Source organism: Salmo trutta, chromosome 36 (genome assembly GCF_901001165.1).
Source record: "Salmo trutta chromosome 36, fSalTru1.1, whole genome shotgun sequence".
NCBI classification, from domain to species: Eukaryota; Metazoa; Chordata; class Actinopteri; order Salmoniformes; family Salmonidae; genus Salmo; species Salmo trutta.
Window position 1 is genome coordinate 21,979,534 of NC_042992.1, and position 23,903 is coordinate 22,003,436.

The 23,903-nt window shown below is 42.3% G+C and overlaps 3 protein-coding genes and 1 long non-coding RNA gene across 5 annotated transcripts; 2 read left to right on the forward strand and 2 right to left on the reverse strand.

Annotated features, from left to right (window-relative positions):
• Positions 1 to 329: 329 nt before the first annotated feature.
• LOC115175640 (uncharacterized) lies at positions 330 to 5,668 on the reverse strand. Its single transcript, XR_003872072.1, has 3 exons — positions 5,498 to 5,668; positions 847 to 902; positions 330 to 379 (listed from the first exon to the last, which is right to left on the reverse strand). It is a non-coding gene; the product is annotated as an uncharacterized LOC115175640 (long non-coding RNA).
• LOC115175639 (iroquois-class homeodomain protein irx-4) lies at positions 2,656 to 8,446 on the forward strand. 2 transcript variants are annotated; one of them, XM_029735042.1, is made up of 6 exons: positions 2,656 to 3,477; positions 3,673 to 3,945; positions 4,210 to 4,319; positions 4,630 to 4,792; positions 6,954 to 7,122; positions 7,210 to 8,446. In XM_029735042.1, the coding sequence occupies exons 1-6, from the start codon at positions 3,421 to 3,423 to the stop codon at positions 7,872 to 7,874; spliced, it is 1,437 nt and encodes a 478-aa protein (XP_029590902.1). In that variant the 5' UTR covers positions 2,656 to 3,420; the 3' UTR covers positions 7,875 to 8,446. The 2 variants fall into 2 exon arrangements, with proteins under 2 accessions (XP_029590902.1, XP_029590903.1); XM_029735043.1 differs by having other exon boundaries at positions 3,697 to 3,945.
• Positions 8,447 to 18,791: 10,345 nt separating this feature from the next.
• Positions 18,792 to 21,529, reverse strand: LOC115175641 (NADH dehydrogenase [ubiquinone] iron-sulfur protein 6, mitochondrial). The gene is made up of 4 exons (XM_029735045.1): positions 21,107 to 21,529; positions 20,640 to 20,693; positions 19,932 to 20,054; positions 18,792 to 19,505 (listed from the first exon to the last, which is right to left on the reverse strand). The coding sequence occupies exons 1-4, from the start codon at positions 21,275 to 21,277 to the stop codon at positions 19,437 to 19,439; spliced, it is 417 nt and encodes a 138-aa protein (XP_029590905.1). The 5' UTR covers positions 21,278 to 21,529; the 3' UTR covers positions 18,792 to 19,436.
• Positions 21,530 to 22,622: 1,093 nt separating this feature from the next.
• On the forward strand, positions 22,623 to 23,123 carry LOC115175642 (39S ribosomal protein L36, mitochondrial). The gene has a single exon (XM_029735046.1). It carries the CDS (start codon positions 22,637 to 22,639, stop codon positions 23,012 to 23,014), a length of 378 nt encoding a protein of 125 aa, XP_029590906.1. The 5' UTR covers positions 22,623 to 22,636; the 3' UTR covers positions 23,015 to 23,123.
• The last annotated feature ends 780 nt before the right edge of the window (positions 23,124 to 23,903 follow it).

Sequence of the window (23,903 nt, forward strand, 5' to 3'; positions counted from 1 at the left end):
AGAGAGAGAGAGAGAGAGAGAGAGACAGAGAGAGAGAGAGAGAGACAGAGAGAGAGAGAGAGAGAGAGAGAGAGAGAGAGAGAGAGAGAGAGAGAGAGAGAGAGAGAAAGTGCTTTATGAAGGTAGAGCGATGGAGGAAAGTATAGTTCACCTGCTCTCATCATCTTCTTATATGATGGAACAAAATGATACAATGCAATACAGTAGAATACAATACAACACAGTACAATACAATGGAACAGAACAAAATATTGAATAGAATAAAATATAATATAATTGAATATTGGTTATGTATTTTGTCCATATCTACTAAATGGATTATCAAATTCCTCTACTTCATTTGTACTTCTTACCTTGTTTCATTCTGAATGGGGCAGGCCTGGTGAGAGAGGAGGAGGAAGGGAGAGAAGGAAGAAAAAGAAACAGCTGATCCACTGTCCTTCATCACCACAGTACAAAGGTCTTCTGACACAGCTACTCTCTTCCCTCTCTTTCGCTCTCTGTCTCTCTGTCTCTCTGTCTTTTATTCTCTCTGTCTCGCTGTATCTCGTTCTCTCTCTCTCTGAAGATGATAATAACAAATCTATACCGTTGTAGACTTGAATTAGCCTAACCCACAATCTACCATACTGTAACGCACACTGTAGTGTCCTAAAGTGCACACTTCCATACTATACTTCTATACTACTCTTCCATACTATAATTCCACATTAGCCAGGCTATCAGGAGGTGTTCTCATTCCCCTAATAAGGGCCCCAAAGAAGAGCCCTAAAGAAGAGCCCTAAAGAAGAGCCCTAAAGAGGGGAAGGAGTCAGTGAACTAAGCGTACAGTATAAATCCACTGACCTTTCTCATCAATGATGCAGAATAAGTGAACAGAAACATGCTTCCCCTTTTAGCTGCTATGGGAGAGAGGGAGAGAATGAGAGAGGGGGGAGAGAGATGAAAGATTGGGAGAGAGCAGGAGAGAGATGAGAGAGGGGGTAGAGAGGGAGAGAGAGATGAGAGAGGGGGAGAGGGAGAGAGAGATGAGAGATGGGGAGAGAGCAGGAGAGAGATGAGAGAGGGGGAGAGAGGGAGAGAGAGAGATGGGGAGAGAGCAGGAGAGAGATGAGAGAGGGGGGAGAGAGGGAGAGAGAGATGAGAGAGGGGGAGAGGGAGAGAGAGATGAGAGATAGGGAGAGAGCAGGAGAGAGATGAGAGAGGGGGAGAGAGGGAGAGAGAGATGAGGGAGGGGGAGAGAGAGATGAGAGAGCAAGAGAGGGAGAGAGAGAGATGAGAGAGGGGGAGAGAGGGAGATGAGGGAGGGGAGAGAGGGAGCGAGAGAGATGAGAGAGCAAGAGAGGGAGAGAGAGAGATGAGAGAGGGGGAGAGAGGGAGAGAGAGACATGGGGCGAGAGCAGGAGAGAGATGAGAGAGGGGGAGAGAGGGAGTGAGAGATGAGAGAGGGGGAGAGAGGGAGAGAGAGATGAGGAGAGAGCAGGAGAGAGATGAGAGAGGGGAGAGAGGGAGTGAGAGATGAGAGAGGGGGAGAGGGAGAGATGAGGGAGGGGGGAGAGAGAGAGATGAGGGCGGGGAGAGAGGGAGGGGAGAGGGGGAGATGAGGGAGAGAGAGAGAGAGAGATGAGGGACGGGTGAGAGAGAGATGAGGGAGGGGAGAGAGGGAGATGAGGGAGAGAGAGAGATGAGGTACTCATCAGCATTTATGCTGTGGATTAGTGATGACAGATACAGTTACAGTATTGTTATATCAGTAATATCTCAAGTCAAGTGTTTTATCAAGGATGAAGTGTTTGGATAGTCTCTGGGGAGAGATGACATTGATAAGAATTACTCTGATTGTAGGCCTGCACACACACACACACACACACACACACACACACACACACACACCTTATTAAGCTATAATTACAATTTGGCCTTTAGTAATTAAAAACCAGGTAAATAAAGTAATGCATCATAAAACTAAAGCACAATATGAATAAGCATTTCCCCTTCCATGGCAACTTTGAATTTATCAGCATCACAACCACTGAGTTGGAAATGATGTCCTCTAAAGATAACAGAAGTGCTTATTGTTTGATTAATTCGTTCAGACCTGGCTATTATAATCTCATCTCCACTGTAACAGCTTGATCAGGAGTCAGGAGGTAATTTCATTGAGGTGACATGTTATCTAAACTACAGGAATAAAAAGCTATTATGCTAATTTCATCTCATAGTCATCAATCATCCACGATAGAGCTGTCACGTCATTCCGTGTTCCCCCTCTGATGCGGTGTGTGTGTGTGTGTGTGTGTGTGTGTGTGTGTGTGTGTGTGTGTGTGTGTGTCGGAGGGAGGGAGGGAGGGAGGGAGGGAGGGAGGGAGGGAGGGGGGAGGGAGGGAGGGAGGGGGGAATTGAACACATCCTCATTACATTTACCGGGACCCCGGGGCGGTGTGTGCGCTCGTGTGGAAACGGGAGGGAATCTTTGAGTGAGCAGGTCTGTCGTTCACAGACACCGTCAATAACGGTAAGTACAGTAGTCCTAGTATATGAGGTATATAGATATTTGATTTCCTGTCTTGTAGGCCTATTTCAATGAAATCAGACTTTTCTAAGTTTATTCTGCAAGATTATTTGGATGAATGTAGGCCTACCTTCGGCTTTGTTCTGTTCTCTCATTGAGGAAGAACTCCGTGCATGAGGATTTCTACCATTGTATTTTTTGGGGCATAGGCCTATTTTGTTTAATTTAAAAGATTTGTATTTCTCCAGGAAAGGGGATAAATCGAAGGTTCTAAAGTGAATATAAGTTCCTGAAGGAGAAGACCCGTAGGGTGCCTGCGGGAGTCCATGTGACGTCAGAGAGACAGGCGCGTTAAAAGCAGAGAGCGCATCAGGAGTGGCATGGTTGGTTTGTGGATGATAGATCACAACATCACTACCGCTTTGGACTGCAAATGATGCGTTTCACCGCGTCAGATTGACTGGACAGTAAACATATTCATTCATTCAGGAGTCACCAACTGTCAACCGACTTGGACACCTAAGCCATCCCCCAAAAAACATCCCAAGGGCATTATTGGGAATTGGGGGGAACGGACATTTCCCTAGCTGATGTTTCCCAAACACCTCGAAAGAAGAGCTGAAGAAGAGCTGAAGAGGAGCTGAAGCAGACTGTTCATTACAAACCCAATATTGGGTGCCGGCACTTTACCCCGGGTGAAAAGCAGTGCGTTTCGGTGTTGGTTTGATTTGGTACAAGTTCCCTTTATTCACAGATCAAGCGTAACCTCTCCAGATCCCACATTCGGAGGGGAATTGCAAAAGTGACCTTAGATCAACGTCTAGGAGCTACTTAATCCTGATGCACGGATGAGTGACAGCTGGACATTGTGCTCGTGCTCGATCCTTTAAAGTTACCGACACTCCCTGATGTTTGATATCATGGCTTACCCGCAGCTAGGATACCCCTACTCACCTTCACACCAGGTAAGGCGTCTCTCACTGCAACACGCATCACAAGTGTGGTGAAGGAAAACATTGTTTTTGTTACTATAGCGTCTTCGGTTTTGCACATAAATCCTGTAGCCCAACTTTTTGTTTGCTTGACAAAATAACTAATTTTTAGGTAGCCTTTTTCGTTTTGTGCTCACGCATTGCATATTGGTTATATTCTTCCTGAAGAATCTATTCTTGTATTCGCGCCAGTTCCTCATGAGCACGAGCTCTCTGGCCAACTGCCTCGAGCCTGGTGGAAGGTCTCTCCTGGACTCCGGTGTGATGCCTCCCTCTCCCCAGCCTCTCCGGTGCCCGGTGTACGAGAGCAGGCTGCTCGGCTCCCCGGGCCAGGAGCTACCAACCCCGGCTATAGGTCTGAGTGTGTACGGGGCTGCCTATGGAAAGAGCCAGGGGTACTATGGCACCTGCGGAGGCGACGCAACAGCTTTATATGCCAGGGTAGGTACTTTAATATATAGAATTTCGTTTATATTTATATATATATATATTTCTTCTTGTTTCACTTAATTCGTCATGTCAGCGAAAATTAAAAGGACAAACATTTGGCCAATTCGTACGTACTGGACTGATCCAGTGTGTGGTGGGCAACGTAGCCTAAACAAAACTATGTTTGACGGTCAGGTTTTGAAAGGTTTTCTTAAGTTTTCTCAATCACAATGAAATAATAATGAATAATTTAATATTTTGATTTCATATTTGCAGGGAACATTGGAGTCCAAAGATGGAGCGTCTGCGCATGTGGGGGCCTCTCAAACCCCTGCGTACTATCCGTACGATTACGCATTTGGACAGTATCCATATGACCGATATGGGTATGTCTACTAAACATGTTATCTGTTTCTAAATAACTTGTAATTCTGTTAGAAAACATTTCAATAGTATCTAAACGTGAGAAATAGTGATAAGGCATGCGTAATTGACACAGAAAACAGTTCCATTTATGAACTATATAATAATAAGTCAAACCCTTATAGTTACAAGTACAATGAGGAAAAAGTAAAATATTTGAAAACTCCAGCACATATTAGATCTAATAAACATAGGATTGAAAATACAAGATTTGGAAGAGGTTCTCTTTCAAATAAAGTCCTATTCTGACACCCCTCTCCTCCTTTCTCCCAGGTATGGGTCATCAGTGGACAGTGCAGCTGCCCGGAGGAAGAACGCTACGAGGGAGACCACCAGCACTCTGAAGGCCTGGTTGCAGGAGCACCAGAAGAACCCGTATCCCACCAAGGGAGAAAAGATCATGCTGGCCATCATCACCAAGATGACACTCACACAGGTAACAACTGGCTCAGTGTTTGGAGACTGAATATGTTAGTTGGAGCTCTACTGAACTTATTGTTGTGTTCCAGTACATGTCTGATCGAAGAGCACTATGTACTGGTTAATCACAGTGCTCACTTTTTGAGGAGCACTACACTGTAAAGGGGTTGCAGTGACTTTGGCAGTAACTTACAGGCAGCTCAGTGGCAAGTAAAATTATATATTTCATATTATAAACAGGGTGGTTCGAGCCCTGAATGCTGATTGGCTGAAAGCCATGCTATATCGGACCATATCCATGGGTATGACAAAAAATACAAAAAATTGTATTTACGTTGGTAACCAGTTTCTAATAGCATTAAGGCACCTTAGGGGTTTGTGGTATATAGCCAATATACCACGGCTAACGGCTGTATCCAGGCACTTTGAATTGTGTTTTGTCTAAGAACATCCATTAGCCATGATATATTAGTCATATACCACACTCCTTCGGGACTTATTGCTAAAAACAGTACTCCAGGGGTAGACAACCCTGCTCCTGGAGTGCCACAGGGACGGCAGGATTGTGTTACGACTAGGCACCACACCCGGACAACTGAGCTAATTGATCTGTTCAGTGATTGACTAAATTCCACACAACTGGTCTTCCAGCTCAGTTAAATCAAAAACATGAAGTACATATACGAGTTACGAGTTAAATTGGTACAGCATTCTTACTCACAGGTGCAAACAGAGCCACCGGAAAGCGTGTGGCGAGACAGCATTTCCCCCACTACTTTATAATCTGGTGTGGCCATTTTCAAAGCAGCAGTACCGACAGCGCATTTCTGTATTCCAGTTCAACATTTACCTGCTCTGTCGCCGCCTACCATTGAAAACCAATGAAGACGACACTCAGAAAAGTCGTGCTATTTGTATTTGTGCAATATAATTGGCCGTACAGTCAAGCACCACTACGCTCGCACAAGTCACCTACTTCTCGAGCACTACAGAAGTTGATGCTAAAGTCGAACAGCACGTACGAGTTGTCCTCAAGTAAAAAGAAGCGCACATAAATCTACTTGCTGAGCTTATTTATTTTAGTGAAAGTAATTTACAAAAGTAAACCTTCAATAGTGAACACACTAGCAATATGCTAGCTACTACTGATAGTCTGGAAAGAGTAAGCTACAAAATACACTTTAGCGTTCCTCTTTCCTGTCCTACTGTAGCCAGTTAGATATCTATTTTGGGACGCAAGTGTCTTAAAGGGGCCGCATCCTATTTTGAGATGTACATTTTCTTTCGCGAAATAACATACTTTAGAAACAAGAATTCATGCAATTATTACAACGTAATGACTTACATTGCTAAATTATATTAAACAGCTTTTTAATACATATCATACTAACCTAATATAGGCTATTAATAGCTGCATATAGAGAGAAAGCATGCAAACCTAGGCCCTGTGTGACCCCAATGCATTTAAAAATTACACCATGTCCGGGCCAGTAGAGATTCTGTTTGGGCCAGTAGATTTTGAGCCAAGTTAACATTGGACCCTGTCATAGCCAACAAATAGGACCCTGAGTTTTACCTGACCAGGTTATGATATCAGTACAAACTCCAGGCCCCAGAGAAGACATGTACAAATTTTGCCTCATCACTTTTGAACCTGTGTTGCAGCCTCTGGGTGCAACAAATATAGGCTCTTACAAGGCACACCTCAAAATATGTTAATGAGACAGAAACAACAATGCCATGCACCCGCTAGTGGTAAAAAGGTTTTTGGAGCTCCAAAGATACGGTACTGTATTCTGTGGGATGGAATTTCAGTACCATTCGAAATACAGTAAGTATTTCCCCACCCACAACATTTCTCCACAATGCACCATCATTTATAATATGCTAGAGTTTTTTACTGCTGATAATACCCCAAATTACCGCATAAATGACAGTTTTCCTTTACAGTGTCAGCACCGGATAATCACAGATAAAGATTACATCCCACAGAAATGTCTTCTGCTTTATCCTAAACACAATTCCAAACACAGGTTGGTGAGGTTGGAGCAGAGGGCAGCCATACTGCAGTGCCCCTGAAGCAGTTTTAGGGGTTAAGTGCCTTGCTCAAGGCCACAAATGCCAGCTAGGCAATTGATCAAATATGCAATCATTTCTTAATGTGTTTGTTCATTCAGGTGTCCACGTGGTTTGCCAATGCACGGCGGAGGCTGAAGAAGGAGAACAAAGTCACATGGTCACCACGAGCCAATAAGAGCTCTGACGAGAGGGGCTGTGACGATGACAGCGACAGTGCAGAGGGATCGCAAGAGGAGGAGCCAATCAAAAGCGAGATAGATGTTGATGGTGAGTGCATGCGTACCATAGATTTATATCATTAACTAGATTGTTGAACTATGATTGTTAAAACATCTATGTATTTTTGGGTTGTAGATTCTGTAACAGGGAGGTGTGTGGACCTACAACAGAGTGATCTGGAGGACTTTGATCTGCTGGAGTCGGATGGTTCTGACTGCAACCCTAAACACCAGTTTCACACCAAGGACACCCCAGTACACACACCACCGGACCACCGCCACCGCCCCAAAGACCCTTCTACCAGCCCACTCAGACACACCCCAGACACATCCCGACACGGGAACGAGCGGTTGTCACTGTCAGCAGACTGCCCCAAACACACACCAGAGCGCGACCGAACAACCAACTCATTCTACACTCAACAGGACCTGCAAAGTACAGAGAGCAGCAAACCTAAAATCTGGTCCATCGCACAAACTGCTGCTATCCAACCTGAATTCCCAGCATGCATGCACACAGCCACCTCCAGCGAGTCTCTCTCCCCAGGGGGGTATCCAACTGAAGTACCCCACCTGAAGGTGGGGGGGGCTAGGCAGCAGGACTCGCCAGTGACTACCCTCAGAGATTGGGTGGACGGGGTCTTCCACGACCCACTGTTCAGACAGAGTTCCTTTAACCCTGTGTTGTCCAAGCCAGCCATGGACAGGGCATGGATTGGGTTAAATAGACAGGTGATGGAAGGCAGAACTCTGGGACAACGTTCTGTTGAACATGTTACCTCGTCTTTGCAGAATGTATAGACTTCTTTACAGAGACTTACAGAGACTTACAGAGACTGCTGTAGAAAGGTATATGAACTCCTTATGATGGCACATGCTTCCATGCCTTTTTTTGTTTTAGAAAAGCGTCAATACATCGACGTAGGCTACATCAGTGTCAGTAAATAAGTTCTGCATAAACTTCAAATTCTTACTACTTTCAGTTTAAAACACAGATGTAAATGAGTGGAAAAGAGGGATTCAATCCCTTTGGACATAGAAAAGCAATGTAATAGCCTACTCATTCTCCAGGTAAACTGAACCCCTAAACAGATTAGAAAGTGTTGGATGGTTTGATCACAAAAACACTGAAAATATGTCATTTTATGATGTTGGAGTATCACGTTAGCCGCACCGTGGGAATATCTGAGGGGGAGAAGCCTACTGGCCTACACCGTTTACAGACCTTTTATAATAACCAGATGCATGAGAGCACCATTTTTTCTCTTAAACGAAATAAAGCATAATATATGTTTTGCTTATGATCACATCTGATATAACTATTTCACACGTGTATACATGTTCTTGCACTAAAGTCCGATTGCAGTTGTTGAGTCACTGAAATAAACGATCGTTTTTAGCAGAATGATGTTCTCTCTGATGCGTCTGTTTGCTCCTTGCGTTCGCTCTCCATGGTGCTGAAATTGTGTCGCTAAATCATGAAAATATATCATAGCCCACAAATGAAATATAAATAGGTTTATTTTACAATTTTTATTGAACTTAAAATTTCCTCCAAGACTGAATATTTTGCACATATAGTTCCTCAATGAATGCACATTGGAGATCGAGATATACTGTAGTAGGCTATTTTTTCCTTAGTTTGTGTGTGTGTGTGTGTGCATGTTTGTAAAAGGGGGCAAGCTGGGCATCCTTGAGCCGTGACTAATTCCAACACACAGAGGACAGGGCTGCTAAATTGTTAAATCGATGCCACTTCCACCGCGGGCCCAGATATAGCAGCAATCAGTGATGCGTCTCTTTTCATTAGCCGGCTTTTGACTGCATCAACCTGGGACCATGAGCTGCGCATCCACCGCTCTCTAAACGGGTCACTCCATTATAGAATATACTCCATTAGCGAGGAGTTGAGCTGCCTAACACACTTCTTAATCTAATAGCTTTATCTCCACTGACTTCATGCAATATCTCTTCTGATTTGCCAGCTGAAGGGTTAGGAGTTGCCTAGCTCTGACATTGTAATACGATTCATAACATGATGCCGTTCAACCCGAGGGTTGAGGGAGACTTTTCCAAATGTTAAGGCTAGAATAATAAATGGCATGAGAGGGATCGAATGGACGAATACCATTGATACAAATGAGGTACAATTCGATCTGGTAAACATCTTTAAATATATATATATATATATATATATATATAGATTCAGTAAAGGCCTACATCACGGACTTATTTTGGTATTTGAATCACCACACCCATCATATCACTATATCTTTATAAGACGCTTAATGTTGTTGCATCAAAGACAATTTAGTAAAATATAACATTATAGGTCTACTGGAATAGCTCTCACCCTCTCTTCAACTCAAATCCTACAATATCCCAAAAACCTTCAGTTGTCAAGAACAATAAATTATTCAACATAACTTCACGAATTTGAGGCTTTCTAAAATGTTTCATAAACACTTTCTAAATAAGAGTTAAAGAACAATTAAGCGGTAGGGTCCGGGATGAATAAACTTTTTTTCCCTCTCTGCTTTTCTCCTCAGTTTTCGGTTTAGGAAAGATGATAAAGTATTAAACAGAACAGAGCCGAGATCTTCCGAGGCCTTGTATGGAATTAACCATTTCAGTCTAAATAATTCAAGACGAATTCAACCGAGAATTCCATTCTTTTTCTGCTTCATAAATAAATTAGATTTAAGATGATAAATAATGACATCTGGCTCTTCCTGTAAAGTTTACTTTCTTTCTTCAGCACAATGAATGTAGACATAGTATATCGAACAATCCTGTAGTCTTATTTACATAGAGCTAGCTAAGGATTATAAAGCGGTACAATGAACAATCTCTGAAATAAAGCTCCATACACAAAAAAAAGAATGATTCTAAATAGTACCAGATTGAGGTCATTTGGATTGTAACCAAAACAGAACCCTTTTGATGTTATTTAAAACCCTTTTTTGAAGGTTCAATAAAGAACCATGCTCATAAGGTTCTACCTGGAACCTGTATGGTGCTATAAAGAACCCTAAGGTTCTATAAAAAATAACAATTAAAAAATGATCTAAATAGCACCAAAAAAGGGTTCTACTATGGTTACAACCCTTAATGTGGATGTATAGAACTTTTTTTTATGGTTCTTTATATAACCTTTATGGAGAATGGTTCTATAAAGAACCTTTCTCAATTTGAAAGTTTCTTTAAGATCCCTTTGAACAGGGTTCTTTATTCTGGTAGGGTATATTGTTAAAATGTCATAGCTGCTATTATTGTGTTAATTGACAAGTTGAATCAAGTGAGCTACCTCTGGATCAGCTGGGGGACCCTGAGAAGAGAATTGAGAACCACTGACTGATTTAGTCAACTTTTCTCAGTTGACACAAGGCCATAGCCTACATGAGTCTTTCACAAGACACGTCACTGGCCACAGTCATATATAATATGTAATGGTATACAGTGCTTTCAGAAAGTATTCACTTAATCCACATTTTGTTGTGTTACAGCCTGAATTCAAAATGGATTAAATATTTTTTTCTCGCCCATATAAACACAATACCCTATAATGACAAAGTGAAAACATGTTTTTAGAGATTTTTGCAAATGTATAAAAAATGAAATGCAGAAACATTGTATTTACATAAGTACTCACACCCCTGAGTCAATACTTTGTAGAAACACCTTTGGCAGCGATTACAACTGTGAGTCTTTCTGGGTAAGTCTCTAAGAGCTTTGCACACCTGGATTGTACAATATTTGCACATTTGCACATTATTCTTTTCAATTCTTCAAGCTCTATCAAGTTGATTGTTAAGCATTGCTAGACAGCCATTTTCAAGTCTTGCCATGGATTTTCAAGCCGATTTCATTCAAAACTGTAACTAGGCCACTCAGGAACATTCAACGTTGTCTTGGTAAGCAACTCCATTGTATATTTGGCCTTGTCTTTTAGGTTATTGTACTGCTGAAAGGTGAATTTGTCTCCCAGTGTCTGTTGGAAAGCAGACTGAACCAAGTTTTCCCCTAGGATTTTGCCTGTACTTAGCTCTATTCCGTTTCTTTTTATCCAAAAAAACAAGCATACCCATAACATGATGCAGCCACCACCATGCTTGAAAATATGAAGAGTGGTAGTCAGTGATGTGTTGTGTTGTGTTTGCCCCAAACATAACGCTTTGTATTCAGGACATATTATGTACAGGCTTCCTTCTTATCACTCTGTCATTTAGGTTAGTAACATGGCAGAACTACAATGTTGTTGATCCATCCTCAGTTTTCTCCTGTCACAGCCATTAAACTCTAACTGTTTTATAGTCACCATTGGCCTCATGGTGATATCCCTGAGCTGTTTCCTTCCTCTCCGGCAAGCTGAGTGTGGAAGGACGCCTGTAACTTTGTAGCGACTGTGTGAATTGATCTAAAGTGTAATTAATAAATTCACCATGCTCAAGGCAATTTTCAATGTCTGTTTTTTTTTACCCATCTACGAATAGATGCCCTTCTTTGCGAGGCTTTGGAAAATGTCCCTGGTCTTTGTGAGTGAATCTGTATTTGAAATTCACTGTTCGACTGAGGGACCTTAAAGATAATTGTATTCTTTCATTTTTTATTGATATCAAAACATTTTAGAAAAACTTAATTCCACTTCAGACATTATGGGGTATTGTGTGTAGGCCAGTGACATAACATCTGAATTGAATCCATTTTAAATTCAGGCTGTAACACAACAAAATGTGGGACAAGTAAAGGGGTGTGAATACTTTCTGAAGGTGCTGATAACACAGCACATTGGATATAGTCACTCACGGTTGCACAAAAAGAGCTGTGAGAAAGAAAACCACGCCACAAAATATTCTAATGAGCTGCCTACCCTATATTAACATTTTCACTAAAAGAGCAAAGAACCCTTTTGTGATCTGTAAATAACCAGTGAAAAGCTCAAAAGGGTTATTTGAGTCATTATGGTTCCATGTAGAACCATCACCCTTCCCAAAGAAGCCTTGAGTAACCCTCATTTTTTATTTAGTGTATAGGCTATCATTCCACTTTATTCAATCGCAATTTGTGAGATGATAAACTCCCAACCCTGAATGAGATCTCTACCCCAAACCAAGATGCTCAGTAATAGGCCTATATCAAAAGGTTCAAAACAAACCACCCCCAAAGTTCAGTGTGCTTATATCATCCATGCCATTTAGCTCTGAGGTGAGAGGAGATGTGAGGGAAAAGATATGAAGAGATGGGAGGGGAGAGGGAGAGTACGCTTAACGGGACTGGAGTACCTGTTAACACCCTCAGCTGCTGCGGTGACACGGGGCCCCAAGTGCTGGAGAGCACTAGCCTATCTTGCAGAGCACTGCACTGATGAGTGGCAACTTGGAGGTTTTCTCACTATGGGTTAAGTTCAATACTGCATGTGTTTCATGTATCTGTCTGTCCAGTTGAGATGTGTATCTGTTCTCCATCCTCTCTTTGTCCTTTCTCCCTCTTTACCATCCTTTGAGATCCTCTGACTTTCCTTCCATTCTTTTACCTCTACCGCTAAATTCTTCCCCACTCTCTCCTCCTTGTGCACCTCTCTCCTTCCTCTCTGTCATCTCTTCCTCTCTGTCATCTCTTCCTCTCTGTCATCTCTTCCTCTCTGTCCTCTCCTCCTCTCTTCTCACCCTCTCTCCTCCACTTCCCCCTACTCTCCATCTCTCTCTCAACTTAAACCACAGAAGCAATCTAGACACACAAACAATATATCCCATCCTGCCTTGTCTCTCTCACTTCTCCCACACAACACCAAGCTCTATGGGCCAGAAAATGCATTAAGCCATAGTGTGTTTAATGCCCCAGTCTGGTAGAGTAGCAGAGACAGGTTGGACCTGATGTTAGCTTGTCTGTTTCACACCACTAATAAAACAGCCCCACCACAGCACACCCTGTGGGGACGGATCATGCAAACATTTACAGTCAAGCATCTGTCAAATGCCTGACCGGTGAATTTATTTCTTGCAACATAAAGTCTTCCTTTACATTCAGATTTTTGATAGTGGTGGAACCATAGAAATATAATTACTAGAACAGGCAAAGCCCCTCAGACCACAGCAATTTGATAGTTACATATGGGTGGAACTATCCACAACATTTATTTATATATTGTGCATTCTAATAGAATTGCATTCCGTCTCTCATTATAAGGTGGTAGCCCTGTTTTTTTCAGAATTTCTAACTCTGAAGAAGGTCTGTGTAAGGGTGTTTCTGCAGACTTCAGGGGAGGAGGAAGTTCATTTCTCTAGGCTCTAAGAACATATTGACTTATCCTAAACACTGTCTACACCTTCAGTCTAACACCTAGCCCACTCAACACCCTCCATCACACACACACGCACCTACGGACACGCACGCACCTACGGACACGCACGCACCTATGGACACACGCTCCTATGGACACACGCTCCTATGGACACACGCACCTATGGACACGCACGCACCTACGGACACGCACGCACCTACGGACACGCACGCACCTATGGACACACGCTCCTATGGACACACGCTCCTATGGACACACGCACCTATGGACACGCACGCACCTATGGACACACTCGCACACAAACACTTATATAAATACATGCACAAATGCACACACTCTCTCCCCTCTCTCTCTCTCTCTCTTTCTCTCTCCTTCTCTCTCCATCTCTCTCTCTCTCTCTCTCTCTCCCCAAGACACACACCACGGCCACACCATTCTCTCCTGTGTCCTGTCACACACACTCAGGTCTTTTGAGGCTATCAAGAGTGCTGAGAGCTAACTCTCTCCCTAGACTGTCACGTCACCCCCTTAGCGGAGGTGTCTGCTTCTCCCAGCTACCATCTCTGTCCCTGGCACTAGAACATGTCATATCGTCTCCATGGTAAAGGTCACGATGTCTGAAATCTGTTACTTCAGCTGAGTGGGAGGAAGTCCCTCCAACACACTGATCTAAGGTCAGCTATGATTTTTATACCCTTAATAGTAAAGGTTAGGATTGAAGGATGATGAGCTGATCCTAGATCTGTGTCTATGGGCATTTTAGATCCAGAGTGACTTTAGAGAAGTGAAGGTTAGATAATTGGCTAAAGAGAGATCAGGGGTAGCTCCTTAGTAAGGCTGGAGGCTCAGTAATGTGACAGATCTTAGAGGTACAATCTTTTAATGGGGCAATTATACGGTGAGAATTGTTATTTTATGTTGAGGGAGAATACAGTGATTATAGTGTGTGTGAGTGTGTGTGTGTGTGTGTGTGTGTGTGTGTGTGTGTGTGTGTGTGTGTGTGTGTGTGTGTGTGTGTGTGTGTGTGTGTGTGTGTGTGTGTGTGTGTGTGTGTGTGTGTGTGTGTGTGTGTGTGTGTGTGTGTGTGTGTGTGTGTGTGTGTGTGTGTGTGTGTGTGTGTGTGTGTGTGTGTGTGTGTGTGTGCGCGCGCGCACAGAGGAAATTCCGTGCTATTTATCCTCCTCATCTTCTGCATAGAGGACTCTATTGGAGATTTTGACTGAGTTGCTCTTCTCACACAACACATCTACTTTTACTTCCCTTTGTTTCCATAAGAAACAACAGAACTTTGAAGACATTCTTAAAAAGGACACATTATTACATACAACATGGATGGAAGGATTGCTGTGCAAATCATAATCCTTCTTTAACATTTCTATGCGTTTTCTCTTCCTGTAAAAAGTGATTTGACAGCATGCACTCATCCTAGACAATGAATATAAGCTTAATTGCACATCGAACTAAAATAAGTTTAAATCTGAAGAGTTTGATGACAGTCTTAAATTACACCCACAGTTTCCTCACAGCATTGCATCTCTATATCTATTAGGTGGTCCGTGTATTTTAGAGGGATGAATAATTGAAAAAGTGCTGTTTTATTCAACACAATTCATATGCTCAGTTTCATCTGAAGATTTTGCTCAGAGCAATGCCCCAACCAGCCAAGCGCCTGCAACCTATACACACACACACACCTCTTAACCAACCAGTGTGTGTGTCTCACTAAAACCTCCACGCCTTTCAACCTCTCAACTCCCTAACCCTGACTGAACATCCTTTCTAACAATGGCCTCTTCTTCTCTCTTTCAATCACCCATCCCTGGTCTGACTATGAATGAGTCTTACCCTCTTACTATCGCATCAAACCTTCTCTTCCTGTGTCACCAGGACCAATTATATCAGCTTGGATGCTTTCCTTCCAACCTGAGCGCCATGGTGTGGAAAACGCTGTTCCAATGGCTGCCTGCATCGCCAGCCCGGGACAGGACAGGATAGCTCTAACACTGCCTGTCTGTATCTATAGCCCAGCCCTACTACACCCTGCCTGGGCCAATTTGGCATGCAGGTCTATGGAGAATATGGCTGCTGAAATATATATATCATCTTTTTCAAACATGTATTGTTCCGCGCGGCTGTTCCCTATCAGACTGGAGCTCCCCTGACATCTCCCAGGGGTGGCAGAGCGCAGCCTGGGGAGTGGGAGTGAGGAGGGGGTGGGGTGCGAGAGTATGTGTAAGGGGGGATTGGGAGTGGAAGGGTGGATGAATGCAGGATGAGTCCTATAAGGATCTCCCTGGTCCCTGTGAAGAGGGCCTATAGGAGAAAACTGAGGATGGATCAACATTTTAGATACTTCACAATACTAACATAAATGACAGAGTGAAAAGAAGGAAGCTTGTACAGAATAAAAATATTCCAAAACATGCATCATTACTGCAAAACATGTGGCAAAGAAATGAACCTTTTGTCCTTGTGATGATCGTCCTATGATCTCCTTGTGATGATCGTCCTATGATCTCCTTGTGATGATCGCCCTATGATCTCCTTGTGATGATCGCCCTATAATCTCCGTCACATTATCTAAAGACATGCCTTCTATTAATAATCAGACATTGCAAAGCTTTAATGGTTTAGCGATGTCCTTTTGGTAAATTATTACTTGGCATTTCCTCATTGATTGTAGAGGGTTATCTGTTCATTTCCTGGTCCGAGAATCAACAGGCAATGGGATGCATTCAAGAGCACATGGTTTATTCAGTGTACAGTATAGCGGAAGTTTCTTATCCCCGGATGGACGTATATGTTCATATCCCAGATTGTATTTATGCTAAAAGCATGGTTGCACCGTTATTGACATATGCGCTTAAGGTTATTCATGTGTGTAGCATCTGAAAAAGTTTAGATGTTAATTCATGCAGCTTAATGTTAATTGAACAGGCTTTGAAAGGGCTTCTTCCCATTTGTCAAATACATGATGAGTATTGGTATTTGAACCCTGTCATTTCCGTTTGAGAGACAGACAGGGTAAGGATGACATGCTGCTGGGTTAACAGACAATTATTGAGCCTGGGTTTTCTTTAGAGTTTATTAGGCCTCTTTTTGTCCATCGTCCTGTTTGTTTTTGGAAATACTTGTACAGTCGTCAGCTATATAAATTCTTTATCTGCTAATAAAAAGCCTCACTTTTGGAAGAAACAACACATCATCCTCGTATGCCTCCACACTGTTCCAATCCGACTGCATGGTCAACTTCACAGTCCTGAATACAAAGTGTTATGTTTGGGGCAAATCCAATACATTACAGAGTATCTCCATATGTTCAAGCATAGTGGTGACTGCATCATGTTATGGGAATGCTTGTAATTGTTAAGGACATGAGTTTTTCAGGATAAAATCCTAGAGGAAAACCTGGCCCAGTCTGCTTTCCACAAGACGCTGGGAGATTAATTCACCTTCCCGCAGGACAATAACTTAAAACACAACGCCAAATCTACACTGGAGTTGCTTACCAAGAAGACAGGGAAAGTTCCTGAGTGGCTGAGTTAGAGTTTTGACTTACAGTACCAGTCAAAAGTTTGGACACACCTACTTATTCAAGGATTTTTCTTTATTTTTACTATTCTAATAAAAGTGAAGACATCAAAACTATGAAATAACACATATGGAATCATGTAGTAAGCAAAAAAGTGTTAAACAAATCAAAATATATTTTTTATTCTTCAAAGTAGCCACCCTTTGCCTTGATGACAGCTTTGCACACTCTTGGTATTCTCTCAACCAGCTTCACCTGGAATACTTTTCCAACAGCCTTGAAGGTGTTCCCACATATGCTGAGCACTTGTTGGCTGCTTTTCCTTCACTCTGCGGTCCAAATCATCCCAAACCATCTCAATTGGGTTAAGGTCAGGTGATTGTGGAGGCCAGGTCATCTGATGCAGCACTCCAGCACTCTCGTTCTTGGTCAAATAGCCCTTACACAGCCTGGAGGTGTGTTTTGGGTCATTGTCCTGTTGAAAAACAAATGATAGTCCCACTAAGTGCAAACCAGATTGGATGGCTTATCACTGCAGAATGCTGTGGTAGCCATGCTGGTTAAGTGTGCCTTAAAATCTAAATAAATCACTGTGTCACCAGCAAAACACCCCCACACCATCACTCCTCCTCCATGCTTCACGGTGGGAACCACACATGCAGATATCATCTGCGTCTCACAAAGACACAGCAGTTGGAACCAAAAATCTCAAATTTGGACTCATCAGACCAAAGGACAGATTTCCACCAGTCTAATGTCCATTGCTTGTGTTTATCGGACCAAGCAAGTCTCATGTTCTTATTGGGAGTCCTTTAGTAGTGGTTTCTTTGCAGCAATTTGACCATGAGGGCCTGATTCATGCAGTCTCCTCCTCTGATAAAGAGATGTGTCTTACTTGAACTCTGTGAAGCATTTATTTGGGCTGCAATCGGAGGTTGGTAACTCGAATTAACTTATCCTCTGCAGCAGTGGTAACTCTGGGTCTTCCTTTCCTGTGGCGGTCCTCATGAGAGCCAGTTTCATCATAGTGCTTGATGTTTTTTTGCAACTGCACTTGAAGAAACTTTCAAAGTTCTTGACATTTTCTGCATTGACTGACCTTCATGTCATAAAGTAATGGACTGTCGTTTCTCTTTGCTTATTTGAGTTGTTCTTGCCATAACATGGACTTGGTCTTTTACTAAATAGGGCTATCTTCTGTATACCACCCCTAACTTGTTACAACTCAACTGATTGGCTCAAACGTATTAAGGAAAGAAATTCCACAAATTAACTTTTAACAAGGCATACCTGTTAATGGAAATGCATTACAAGTGATTACCTCATGAAGCTGGTTAAGAGAATGTCAAGAGTGTGCAAAGCTGTCGAGGCAAAGGGTGGCTACTTTGAAGAATATCAAATATATTTTGATTTGTTTAACACTTTTTTGGTTACTACATGATTCCATGTGTGTGGCTTCATAGTTTTGATGTCTTCACGATTATTCTACAATGAAGAACATTGTTAAAATAAAAACCCTGGAATGAGTAGGTGTGTCCTAACTTTTGACTGGTACTGTAAATCTGCTTGAAAATCTACAGCAATACCTGAAAATGGTTGTCTAGCACTGAACAACAACCAATGACAGAGCTTGAAGAATTGTGAAAAGAATAATGGGTAAATGTTGCACAATCCAGGTGTGGAAAGGTCTTAGAGACTCACCCAGAAAGACTCACAGCTGTAATCGCTGCAAAAGGTGATTCTAACATGTGTTGACTCAGGGGGTTGAATACTTACCTAATCGTGTTATATTTATCAGATTTTTTTTTACTAATGTTAGAATTATTCTTCCACTTTGACAGTGTATTTTGTGTAGATCATTGACAAAAAAAATAAGACAATTAAATCAGTTGTAATCCCACTTTATAAACACAACAAAATGTGTAAAAAGTCAAGGGGTGTGAGTGAATACTTTCTAAAGGCACCGCATGTCTAAAGAAAAATTAAGATACCAGCACTGGAAGTGCCACTTGCACAGCATAACTATTTAATAAGCCATTGGGTTATTGCCACGTACACAATAAGACTTTAATGCCTTGTCAAAACTAACCCCATCACAGCTTCTACAGTAACCACAACACCCTGTCTGTCCTGTACCTTGTTGTTTCACTGAATCATTTACTATTGCATGAACACTTTTGACAAGTCAGCCAATGCTGCCCTCTGGCAGTGAGACAGGGAACTGTAAGATCGAAAAGTTACCCGATTATTATTTTCTTCACGGTCCAGACACAACTCATTGCAATCACTTGAGGAATAGATGCAACACATTTTAAACCAAGCCATCTAGAAAGAGCATTGTGGCATTTACTAGTCTCTCATGGGAGCCTTGATTTGGGTCTGGGTGCCAAGACTAGGCATTTACCAACTGATGAAGCTTCCATATGCATATACCCCACATCATAGGAACCGATACAGACTGAGGAGAAAAGTAGATATAATTTATTAACCAGAATGAGACTACACAGAGAGAGAGGACTGAGAAAGAGTCTCAATGATGATGGGTCTGCTTGAACTGCAGTCCACAGTAGCCACATGTGCCCACTTTAGTTTCTTTATCCTGGAGAAACACACAGAAAACAGACATTAGCACAATGGAAAACCACATAAAATAAACCAAATCACTAAGTAGCGTGAAGCTGAAAAATAGAAACGACCCGATGTAAAAGCCTGTTGACTTGATTCGTGCAAGTCACCGAGCGCAGCGCGGTGTTAAAGTTCAATTTACTTGAACTCTGAGAGCTGACTCCAAAGCATTGTGGAGACTGGCGCAGCTGTTCTTTCAGGGCTTGTGCCTCCACAATGGCTTGCACGGCGCAATGTCATTCTTGCGCGAGTCATGTAAATTGGACTTGAGCGCACATTGAACTGAAATTGAATACAGGATCTGCGCTTGTTATGTAGTCACAGCTTATATGAGTTCTGACTTCGACACCACTAACTAGTGTACATTATAGGGACATGTGCACTACAGAGACATCATTACCAGGTTGATGTAGACTTTTGGGTGGCCCAGTGCTCCTCCACCCCCGTCACAGGACACCACTCTGGCCTCTACGCCACTGACTGGCTCTTCAGCCACCAGCTTGATGGCAAAGTTCTTGTTCACCTTGAAACACAGCACAAACAGTACCGTCTGTAGCTTACACTCTGTTTTGTAGTCCAAATTCCCACTCAGCGGAATACTAAATGTGCATAGTAAATCTATCAATGGCCACTTTGCCGAGCAATGTAAAGAGGCTCTAGGCCTTATTTCAACAGGTAGTGGTATGAATCATAGGACTCAACTTCTACATTTTCCCCCACATTTATTTAACCAGGTAAGCCAGTTGAGAACAAGTTCTCATTTACAACTGCGACCTGGCCAAGATAAAGCAAAGCAGTGAGGCAAAAAACAACACTGAGTTACACATAGGATAAACAAAAGTACAGCCAATAACACAATAGAAAAATCTATATACAGTGTGTGTAAATGGAGTAAGGAGGTACCGCAATAAACAGGCCATAGTAGCAAATTAACACTGGAGTGATAAATGTGCAGATTATATATATATATATATATATATATATATATGAATGTGCAGAAATACTGTGCAATAATGTGCAGAAATACTGGTGTGCAAAAGAGCAAAAAAGTGAATAATACATTGAAGTCACATGGCAACTATGGTCCTTTCAGACAATGTCGTTTTACCTCTTTCTGTCGGCCCACGAACCTGGCTCGCCTGGGATCATTTTCATCATACACCTGAAACAACATGCAGACACTGTTCTGGAACATATCTATTACAATCAGATATCACATTCTACACATACATGATCACAGTAAGGTTATCATCTCACAACCATCAATACAATTGCTTAGTTAGGTAAACTCTGACACTCTACCTAGTTAACTAAAGTGTCATCTTTCTTTGCTCTTACTAGCGTTTATCGTGATAGAAGTGCCAATACTTACTGACCGTGAATAAACGCCTAACTACCCCACTAGTGGGTGAGCAGCTATCTAGCTGGTGACCACGACTCAAAAGCTGGACCAACGGTCAAATCTTAATTGACAACCCCAACATCTGACAATTTTGCCATACGTTAGCTTGGTAGCTAGCGAGTAACTACATATTTTCGGGGTAACCAACACACAACCTAACGTTTGAGCCTTACTTGTCCAGTGTGGGTAATTTGCTCTCCTGTGGTCGACGCTTCTAGACTGTAGCGCTGTAGAGAAACCGCCGAGGTCCTCAAAGGCGATACAAGCGCCTTAGCATTTCTACTGAAGGACAGAATCCGACGCACAACGGCAGCCATGTTTACAATGGACTCTATACCCAACATGCTTCGCAAAGATGAGGGAGCTTCTCCGACCTCCAAAGACGACCGCCTAGTCCTAGTGCTGTGAATTTCATCAAATATTCACGAATCGTTTGCAACCAACAGTAACATAATCATTATATTAAGGAATGGATTATTGTAAATACTTTGTAGTTAATCAATTCTGCAACGCGTTACAGTTTAAATGAAAGCGAGAACGTGTATTTAGTGGGCACAGATTCTCCCCATTTCGTGCTCTAAGACCCAGCGCACACGCAGTGACTTTTCTCAAAGTCATTTACGTCACAGTCAGGAAGCAGCGATATCTCCGTGCGAAAGTAATCCTTCTTCGGAAGTGTTGCTTTGATTAAACGGTGCATTTCTGGAGTTTATTCCCAGCTCTAACCCGTTCTTATAACTGAAAGGTTGGTGCATATTATGTTACATTAATACATTTATTCTGATCAAGTACTAGTACTGCCTAATTGGGCAGTTGAAAGATGATCGCGTCTGGCCTTCAGAATCCACCATGCTGCATGAATAAAAAAATATGTATATATTTCACTTTTATTTAACCAGGTAGGCTAATTGAGAACTAGTTCTCATTTGCAACTGCGACCTGGCCAAGATAAAGCATAGCAATTCGACACATACAACAACAGAGCTACACATAGAATAAACAAAACATACAGTCAAGAAAAGAAAAGAAAAGAAAAAGTCTATATACAGTGAGTGCAAATTAGGTAAGTTAAGGCAATAAATAGGCCATGGTGGCGAAATAATTACAATATAGCAATTAAACACTAGAATGGTAGATGTGCAGAAGATGAATGTGCAAGTAGAGATACTGGGGTGCAAAGGAGCAAGATAAATAAATAAATACAGTATGGGGATGAGGTAGGTAGATAGATGGGCTGTTTACAGATGGGCTATGTACAGGTGCAGTGATCTGTGAGCTGCTCTGACAGTTGGTGCTTAAAGCTAGTGAGGGAGATATGAGTCTCCAGCATTGGATAGAATCATGCACTGTGTAGCCTGATAGAATATGCAAAAATAATAATTATATATATATATATATATATATATATATATATAAAACATTTATATTATCCAAGATAAGCAAAGCATAATAGACACTGCATATTATATTTCTGTCTGCATTGTTTTGATTGCCTCCTCTCCTTCAATACCACTAGTAGCTGAAAGGACTGGATAGATTTCCATCATATTGCTTTCACCTACCATGTCCTGTCAGATCAGTGATAATGAAGGAATGGAAAGAACAAAGCAACTGAAAACTATTGAGATACGTCCTAATATATATGTATGTGTATGTGTGTGTGTATTTATGTTCTCTCTCTCCAGGCAGGTGTTGGTGACAGCATGGCTCCACTCCTGTTGAACCACCTCGTCAGCTCCCTAACCCGCCATCTGACCCGGATCACCCTCAGCCGAACCTACCCGATCACCACCACCATCATCTCCCGATGCCTTTCCTCCCTTACATCCTACCCAGCCAGAGTGCTCCTGACACCAGGTAGACCCATCCAGCCCTTGGCCTTCTCCCCTGGATCTTCTTCCCAGGGTCGGGTCGCCCTCCAGGGCCAGTGTCAGCACCTGGCCTGCCTCCAGCCCGCTGTAGGGATGAAAACCAAGAGTGCTCTGAAACGCCGCTGTAAAGATTGCTTCTTTGTGGTGCGGCGGGGACGTCTGTTTGTGTTCTGTAAGGCTCATCCCAGACACAAGCAAAGGCAGGGATGAGGTGGTGAGGAGGAGCAGGGGTTGTGACGATGATTTGTGTATGGTCCTGGGAATTGTTTGTTACTTGAATTGTATTGCCACATTAAAGTGTTTGACTGATTGACAGATGTACCTTTTCCTATCCCTCTCTCACCACCACCTTCCTGTCTTCTCTCTCTCACCACCACCTTCCTGTCTTCTCTCTCTCACCACCACCTCCCTGTCTTCTCTCTTTCTCAACAAGTCCTCTTCTGCCCTTCTGTTATACCTTTGAAAACTACACAGTGGAGAAGAAACTATTCTGATACATGTACAGCTGGCAGCCTAAATGCACTATTACTTCCATGGAGAACATTTTGCTACTATGAGAGCTAGCTACTCTGCTAATAGTCGCTAAGAGCTAATGCACCCATTCATTATTTAGGGACTAAATGATGCTGATCTAATAGAGAGCCATTTGGTCTCCTGAACCTCATTGATGTGATATGAGGAATCAGGAGTAGTTCTTTATTAGCCTTGTTCCAATCCTCATCCATAGCTAGGAGACAGTGTGAGGGTAGCAATAGGCTAGTGGTGTATTCATTACACCAATTCTGTTACAAAACATTTCTTAATTAGAACAAAATGGGAATGGACCTACCAGAATTTGTCCAATAGAACTTTTGTTTAACTCTGTTTGCTTCCATTTGGTTCTTAAACGGTAAACGGCTTCCATAATTAATAAACCCCAGTAAATGCACTTTTATGTCCACTGTTCAAGTGCTGTCCATCACCACACTATGGCGCCAAAACATCAGCTCACAGAACCCTAGAAAATCATGCCATAAATATCCTCATACAATATGCATCAAGGACACACACTTTCCTCTGCCCTATTCTCCAAGATTATGCCCTTTCAATGAGGATCGAA

Coding starts and splice junctions, on each gene's coding strand:
- LOC115175641 (XM_029735045.1), bottom strand. CDS start 21,277: ATGTTGGGTATAGAGTCCATTGTAAACATGGCTGCCGTTGTGCGTCGG. Junction 20,694..21,106: donor AAATTACCCACACTGGACAA/GTAAGGCTCAAA, acceptor ATGTTGTTTCAG/GTGTATGATGAAAATGATCC. Junction 20,055..20,639: donor TCGTGGGCCGACAGAAAGAG/GTAAAACGACAT, acceptor CTGTGTTTCAAG/GTGAACAAGAACTTTGCCAT.
- LOC115175639 (XM_029735042.1), top strand. CDS start 3,421: ATGTTTGATATCATGGCTTACCCGCAGCTAGGATACCCCTACTCACCT. Junction 3,946..4,209: donor CAACAGCTTTATATGCCAGG/GTAGGTACTTTA, acceptor TCATATTTGCAG/GGAACATTGGAGTCCAAAGA. Junction 4,793..6,953: donor CCAAGATGACACTCACACAG/GTAACAACTGGC, acceptor TTGTTCATTCAG/GTGTCCACGTGGTTTGCCAA.
- LOC115175642 (XM_029735046.1), top strand. CDS start 22,637: ATGGCTCCACTCCTGTTGAACCACCTCGTCAGCTCCCTAACCCGCCAT.